We start from the raw sequence: 8815 nt of genomic DNA, 5'->3' as shown, positions 1-8815 counted from the left end.
TTCATTTATTTACAGAACTTTGTTTTATTATTATTTAACCTATATCAAACAACTGACTTACCTTCCACACTAATATTTTCTTTGGATTCTTCTTCTATACAGTAGTCGCGATAACGTTTCTTGATTGGCAAGGAGTGACGTGGTAAAATACTTTGAACGGTATTTTTAATAATATTTTCAGCCTGGGATGATGCGAGCGTCGTATCCATGAACGATTCCTCTCTGGACAAAGTTAGGTCCAGAGGTTGTTCGTCGAATCTCTTTTTCACCGATTTAGTAGACTGTTCTACCATATCTCGAGTTCGCAATTGATAGGATATGAAGGGTCGAGGTGATGTCTGGTAATTAAACTGATGCCTGAAAGTTAGTATTTGTATAAAATATTGTTGTATAAAATAATTATTCATGTATTCTCTTTCTGATTATGATTATCTATAATTAAAAGTACCGTAGATTTCCGCAGATAAGACGATAGTTGAATCATAAAAAACGGCCCCAACATTTGGGGTCGTCTTATAGGACAGATATATGCTAAAACAATAAAACGGTGACGAAAATTTATACCTCGTCTTATCTGAAAGTTGTCTTATCTGCGGAAATATACGGTTATTCTATTGTGTCATATAAATACAACATTTTTGCATAATATGTATATACTCATATACATATTATGACATTAAAATTAACCTAGTTAGTATATAATATAAAATTCAGTTTAGCTTGTCTGAAAACAAAAGCCAAATTAACAAGCAAATATTTGTTAATTTCATTTTAAACAAATAGAATCTCTAAACTATTAGATTTGTTTTTAAATTATTTGTTTTTGTTTCTATAAAGTTCTTACTAATTCGAAAGTTCAATTTTAGCCTTTATTTCGAAAAAGTAAGANGATTGAAATGTCTTCCTTGTATCAATGAAAATGAATCCTAAAATTTTGAATTTACAACAACATTCATTTGCATTCATATTTATGAGAATTATATTTAGTTAATTATTCTGTTAACTTTTTGCCAGTAGATGGGGCGCTACGTGTAAAGCCAGCAATCAGATAGAGAGAAAGTTATCGATATATCGAACTCAAATCGATAATTTGGTGGGTGGGATGTACGACATTATCTATGTTGAAAGTATTTGAACGTAACTGCTTAGTTTCGTAGCAATTGGTCGAACGGCCTGGAAACGGTTTTATCGCTGGCGCAGATTTTGAAATGTAAATGATATAAACCTGAAATACAGATAACATCAATGAATTTCCTTTACACAAAATAATTTCTGACTACAATCAATGGTATATATATTACGACTAAGCACGTAAATTGGATAAAGCTAGGGTCATTGGCTAATGCTAGATTTATCGAATCCGCTCGGTTAAAACAAGTAACAATATTTTTGATTCTTTGCAGACACACTAAGGTGACATATATCAACACTTGGCAACTTATTGACTATTTATTCAGTTGGCTATTTATTCACCAACTGAATAAATAGTCAATAAGTTGCCAAGTGTTGATATATGTCACCTTAGTGTGTCTGCAAAGAATCAAAAATATTGTTACTTGTTTTAACCGAGCGGATTCGATAAATCTAGCATTAGCCAATGACCCTAGCTTTATCCAATTTACGTGCTTAGTCGTAATATATATACCATTGATTGTAGTCAGAAATTATTTTGTGTAAAGGAAATTCATTGATGTTATCTGTATTTCAGGTTTATATCATTTACATTTCAAAATCTGCGCCAGCGATAAAACCGTTTCCAGGCCGTTCGACCAATTGCTACGAAACTAAGCAGTTACGTTCAAATACTTTCAACATAGATAATGTCGTACATCCCACCCACCAAATTATCGATTTGAGTTCGATATATCGATAACTTTCTCTCTATCTGATTGCTGGCTTTACACGTAGCGCCCCATCTACTGGCAAAAAGTTAACAGAATAATTAACTAAATATAATTCTCATAAAAAAAATATAATTCTTAAAATATATATATATATTATATTATATTCACNAAAAACGGCCCCCAACATTTGGGGTCGTCTTCTAGAACAGATACAAAAAAATTAGATTGAAATTTACGTAAATTAAGACCATTATAAAAAAACGGGCAAACCGTAATTATTTACCAGTAGAGAGTAGGGCATGTCCACAAAATAGAATAGCCCATACGACGTTTTTGTAAATAGTCTAGGTTATTATCCAAATGCCCGAATCATTGCGAATGTTTGCAACTATCGCAAGGCATGCTGCTAGATGCGAGAAAATAAAATTTGTTCGTTCGAAAAATTGTGAATAAGACATAATTCCGTATAGGCTATACAGTATTATTATTATTTAGATGACGATCACTGATCTGAACTAAATTCATAGGCCGTTGATAGTTTGTGAGTCGTCTTATAGGACAGATATATGCTAAAACAATAAAACAGACGAAAATTTATACCTCATCTTATCTGCGGAAATATACGGTAATTCTATCGTGTTATATAAATACAATATTTTTGCTTAATATGTATATATTCATATAAATTAAAATTAACCTGGTTAGTATATAATATGAAATTCTGTTTAGCTTATCTGAAAACAAAACGAAATTAACAAGCAAAATATTTGTTAATTTCATTTTAAACAAATGGAATCTCTAATCTATTAGATTTGTTTTTAAATTATTTGTTTTTGTTTCTATAAAGTTCTTACTAATTCGAAAGTTCAATTTTAGCCTTTATTTCCAAAAAGTAAGAAAGGATCTTGTCGAATTCTCTCTAACTGGAAAATGTTTTTAAAATTGTTTCTGAAAAGCTTCAAGATTATCAAATTATTATAGCAAATACATAATTTAAGTACTTTAACTCTGTTTTTTCTTAATAAATAATAATCAAATCTTTTAAATAATGATTCATTGCCAATTTTCAAATTCATTCTAAAGATAAGATGATACCAGAACACGAAATTTTAATATAAAAGAAATCTATATTAGAAAGCAGATACGGTTATTCGTTAAATATGAAATTCTCTAATAGAATGGCTGATCACATATAACAAAAGTTTTGTCTCAAGTGAAAAACGAAACCATGTGCTTTGTTAAATTATCTGACACGTGATAGAGACTTTTGTTTGTATTTCTATAGAGCAGATGGTTTGTTCATTTCGGTTCATTAAGTTTTAAGTATTCAAAATATCAAATATTCGATATATTCGATACTGAATATACTTACACATTAGTTTACGATTAACCTATATTATTAGATAAATGTTTTCCCACGGTATTAACTATAACAATGCAAACATTTTTTTCAATTACAGTGGTATCTCAGTATACGTCTGCTTTAGAATACGTCCAATTCGGAATACGTCCTGTTTGGACAAAACAAATTTTGCTCGCTATACGACTTTTGTTCTGTATACGACTTAATTCAATTATACGTGCCATCTATGAACAAGTAGTATTAGACTAGACGTTCAGAATTGGTGTATTAGACTAGACGTTCACGGTGCCACGGTTTATAACTTTGTTAAATTTCTTCTGATTTTAATTTGTAAGTAAAATTTTATTATTTTTATTAATCATGAAATGAAAAAAGGCAAATGAAAAGCAACAGAAAACTAAAACAATGACTAGAATCACAAATGGAACTGATAAAAGAGATTGTTGAGAAATACGAAGGTGGCATGAGTGTTCGAGATTTTAACTGTTGCATACCGTATTCCGAGAACGACGATATCGACAATCATAAAAAATAAAGACATTATTAAATCTGCTAATGTTGCGAAAGGGGTTAAATCAATTTCTAAACAGAGATCGAAGACATTAGATCATGTTGAAAAATTGCTTTTGCTTTGGATAGCTGAAAAACAATGTGCTGGAGACAGTGTATCGGAAGCAATTATTTGCGAGAAAGCTAAAAAGATACATGCTGACCTCATGGAAAATCAAGCAGGAACTAGCCAGGAAAGCGAGGTGTTTAAAGCCAGCCGTTTTTTTTACATGAGAACGGATTAATCATTTTTACATTACTTCTTATGGAAAAGGTTGATTTGGTACAAGTCCAATTTGGTATAAGTCCAAACATCAGGAACGGATTAAGGTCGTATACAGAGGTTCCATTATATTTTAACGTAAAAAACTAATGACATTATTTCTATACAAAAGTAGGAATATATACCATGAATTTTGAAACCCTTCACTTGCTGGAATCAGTGTACATAACGGTGGAGTTGACACTGTGGTAACGGGATAAAAACCGCCTTGCGCATACATAATTTGATATTCTACGGAAAGAAAAATATCATGTTTATCAGTTTTTAACGTAAATAAAAATGTTTAATAAATTTTATTACTATAGTTTATAAATAAATCTTTGAAATAAATCGAAATTTTGTTCAATACTTTGAAAATAAAGTAAACTCCGTTGGCAAGTTTTATTTAGACTCAAGACGAGTTACTAATTAGAAGGTCTTGTCTTGTGTTATTAATTTAATATGGAGACTCTAGCCTGTTGGCTTTTTCCCCGAATCACCCCGCTTAGAAATTAGGTAAACCGGGTGGTGCAGTGAACAAAACGATCCAAGATTTCGATATGTTGGCGAGGAGGAAGGTCAGTATGAGACTATGAGGAAAGTATATCGGAGTTAATGTACGGACGATAGTGAGGTCCAAGGTTAAGAAACGGCCTAGCTCTTGGCGGGCTCGTGTGTATTGCGGGCAGACAAGCCAATAGTGGACGAAAGTTTCTGGCGAGCCAGTGGGGGCAATATGGCGAGGCGCATTGGTTCTAGTTAGAAAAGAAGTACAGTACCAACATTTATATAGGCCTATATTTTTTCACTTTGTTCTAAAATGAAGTATTCCCTTAGACTTGTTATATAATTTTAATTACAAACAATTAAATTTTCTAAAAGATATTTACGATTATTTTATTATGTTAAAAAAATAAACCTTAAGCGCCCGTCATATTTTAGTGCAATAAAATAAGACTATGAGTACTACTATATTAAATTTAAATTTTAATATTATTATTACCTTTTATCAAAAGTACATTTTAAATACAGAATTTGTAATTTGTTATAACTAAATACTTGATTTTAATTAAATTTTATAAGTATACTTATAATAATAAATGCATTCGAACATACCTGAGATCTTCGTTGCAAGGAACTCTTCAGAGAAGCGAGAAATAATTCTACAAAAATGTTGGCCCCATTTAAATACTATCGCTGAACTCACGTGAGCTTGACCCCCTGTAAACAACCCAATCAACAGTTGTGACTAACGTTGATTCGCTGCTTAGTCAAGCCTTTCAACGAATCGACCATTAACACACGGGCTTACATTTATTTAAAACTAATTGAATTTGGACATTAACTGCTCGATTGCAGAGTTTGTGTTAATATCAGAACAGTGTAATGTTGCATGCTTTCAATTTTCCAAAATTATCCGTTATTACTTAGATCGTTATTTTAAAATTTTTAAAGAATAAAGAAAGTATTCATCAAATATTTATGATTTTCATTTTTATGCCTATTTACATTGAAAATCGAAGTAAAAAACATTATTACTATATTTGATTTTTGAATTTGTATAAAACTTCAATACTTATTTATTTCCTCTTATAAAAGAAATTAAAAACATTAGATATAGCCTACATGTCGAGTTCGTGGGTATAATAATGCCTAAATTTTTCTAGAAATACATAGTTTTAAATTTCATAATTTTAATTTTGTACATAACAAAATATTGTTCATTTAATGTATTTGATTAGCCAAAATTCTTTTATTCGCTTTGTGAAAGCCATAAATGTTACTAGGCGTATTAATGATTTCATGTTAATTCTATCATTTATGTAACATACAACCGTTATTGTTATATTATTTCATACTTTTAGATATTTCACTGTTTCGAATGAGATATTCAACTACAAATAAGACATGGACAATTCACTCATAGTACTAAATATTACGTGTTGCTTCTTTATTCTTGAATTTTCATGTTTATTTTGAACGTTTTGAATTGAGCAGCTATAGCCTGTATGACTATGTAAACCATTGTTCCAAAGAATTATACCAACTAGCCAATATGCAACACCCTTTTTTCTCTTTTTTTTATTTATATAAATTAAGAAATTGCATAAAGTTTTGCTTTATGAAATAAAATTATGGAAGTATCGAAAAAACAAAACAAAAAAAAAGTGTACGTGAAAGATATGTTAAGGTGTGTTAAAAAAACAAAGCTACTTGTGTAGGCTTCGAATAATAAATACAATACTTAAGTGTCCTTTACTATGATCTTTTCATACCTGTTTAAGTCATGATGAATCAGGAGATTTAAGCTAACTTTTCAAATTCATTTTTCGGACGTAAATGAAAGGCCAAGTTTGCTTAAATTCTGATATTCAAACACGATGTGTGCTTTCACCTACACACTATTAGGAATATTATTTTCTGAAAATATAAATTTATCTTTTATCCATTTGTGAAAATGCAATTTAAGTATTGTAGCAAGCGAACGTATTATAAGCCTCTCGCAAAAATAATTAATAAATTAATATAAAATCGATTTAATAAAAACAGAAATGTAAAACCGTGTTATATACTATAGATGTTGATTATCAGTCGTATAACTTATACCGAATAATCGATGAAATATTGGAGTCGGTGTTTGCAATTTTGGCATAATACTATAAATTACTTGGATATGAAATGCTTGTAGTTTGTTTTAATCAAATTTTGATAATCTATCTTCCAATAACCGATGCATTCGTATACGCAAGTCGTTATTTTTTTAATCCATTTGTTATTGTAAATCACACGACGACAGAGAAAGATGACTTATGGAATTAGCTAGCTTTAGGCTATTATTGTCTACATACTTTCTTTTGAACATATCAAGACTTGTATGTGTGAAAGTATTTTGTTTTTACAAATAAAAGANTTTTATCCATTTGTGAAAATGCAATTTAAGTATTGTAGCAAGCGAACGTATTATAAGCCTCTCGTAAAAATAATTAATAAATTAATATAAAATCGATTTAATAAAAACAAAAATGTAAAACCGTGTTATATACTATAGATGTTGATTATCAGTTGTATAACTTATGCCGAATAATCGATAAAATATTAAATTAGGTTTTTGCAATTTTGGCATAATACTATAAATTAGTTGGATATGAAATGCTTGTAGTTTGTTTTAATCAAATTTTGATAATCTATCTTTCGATAACCGATGCATTCGTATACGCAAGTTGTTATTTATTTTATCCATTTGTTATTGTAAATCACACGATGACAGAGAAAGATGACTTGTAGAACTATTAGCTAGCTTTAGGCTATTATTGTCTACATACTTTCTTTTGAACATATCAAGACTTGTATGCGTGAAAGTATTTTGTTTTTACAAATAAAAGAAGTATGAAGAGAACGTGCTTTATGTTAAGTTTATATGAAATATCACAACGATAAGCCTTATTTGTACAAGCATTATTTGATATCAAACATTAATATGCATTTCGATTTTCAAATTTATTAAGGTGGAAAATAGTTAAATTTTTACGTTTTAGACAAACACATAAAATCAGATAATTCTTATTATTATGGATCTTCAACTTTTATCTTATAATTAATTAATGGTCTGAATAATTTAAGCGCAGAAACAAAGTAGATTAATAATTATATTTATACGAAATAAAAAAGAAACGTTTAATAGGGAACATTGCTTCTATGGATACTTGAATAAATTATTCAATAAACAAAAACACAATCGATTAATTTAGCCCCACTTGATAATGTGTTAAAGGTTAATCCTTCGAAAGTCTTGACTAAAGCATGAATCGACATGAGTCAGAACCGGCTGCCTTATTAGAATAATAGTTTGAACCATATGACATTAGTTACCTCATTTTGGTCGGACCAATATTAAGAATTCATAGTTCTTTTTACCTATGTTTCCTTAATATTTTAATTTTTTTTTTATACTGTCCACGTGGACCTTGTTTATAAATAGGACTTATTATACTGGTGTAGTTTCTAACTAGCAAAGAGAGGCAGTTTTTGTTTGCTATCTTTACCTGAACAATATAAAAACAAAATTAAGAATGCTTTTATCTGCTACAACCGCTTCCATCAACGAAGTATTTGCATTGCTCTAATACAAATTCTGTATTTCAAAAGTATCAACCATCGAAAACAAAAAAATAATAATAATAATAAATAAAACGAAGTCATTCTTTGCTAACATCTTGACTCATTTAAATAAAGACGAAAGTTCGGTCCTCAACTACAGTCGAGCAAACTTTGCTCAATTACTTATGGTTTACACGTATTAATTTGCCTATTAACGTAACTAGAAATACTTTAGTCTTATTTAAATGTACAGTTATTTATTCTGTTTGGCATATTCACGTTTAATCGTTGAGGATATATGCTACAGTGTTTAACGTAAAATTTAATCTCAGAAAACAAGAATTTACCATATCAACTTATTCAGCTAGTAATTAAGAATATACAAATCGGTGTTTAACACTGATCAATTCTAGATAAATCTCTTTTGTGTAAAATAATAAAGTAATCTATTATAATAATTATTTTCCTGCTGAAATAAGTTTACTTTCTTCTTTAAGTTATCGGAAATTATTGAAATTAGAAAAAATTTGCCAAAATTAGAAAATTTAATAATTAGTCTCTTATCGATATAGGCTAAGTCTCCAATATTTCGATACTAAAATCCAGCATCGAGTTTCGTAATATTCCCGGCTAAACTTTGAAATCGTGTGTGGCACCATCTATTATAAAAAGTTTTTAAAATAAAATCTCATATTATTT

General features: G+C 29.4%; 1 protein-coding gene across 1 annotated transcript; it reads right to left on the bottom strand.

Moving 5' to 3' along the window:
* LOC111614150 lies at positions 1-4266 on the bottom strand. Its single transcript, XM_023355531.1, has 2 exons — positions 4165-4266; positions 1-357 (listed from the first exon to the last, which is right to left on the bottom strand). The coding sequence occupies exons 1-2, from the start codon at positions 4257-4259 to the stop codon at positions 45-47; spliced, it is 408 nt and encodes a 135-aa protein (XP_023211299.1). The 5' UTR covers positions 4260-4266; the 3' UTR covers positions 1-44.
* Positions 4267-8815: the final 4549 nt, after the last annotated feature.

Source organism: Centruroides sculpturatus, unplaced genomic scaffold (assembly GCF_000671375.1).
Source record: "Centruroides sculpturatus isolate CEXI.00-Female unplaced genomic scaffold, Cexi_2.0 scaffold2050, whole genome shotgun sequence".
NCBI lineage: Eukaryota > Metazoa > Arthropoda > Arachnida > Scorpiones > Buthidae > Centruroides > Centruroides sculpturatus.
This window is presented reverse-complemented; position numbering and strand designations above follow the sequence as displayed.

What these genes read in the sequence shown, in the direction of transcription:
- LOC111614150 (XM_023355531.1), bottom strand. Translation starts at nt 4,259, where the DNA reads ATGTATGCGCAAGGCGGTTTTTATCCCGTTACCACAGTGTCAACTCCA. An exon ending in GAAGGGTTTCAAAATTCATG is followed by an intron (nt 358 to 4,164) that starts GTATATATTCCT and finishes ACTAACTTTCAG; the next exon opens with GCATCAGTTTAATTACCAGA.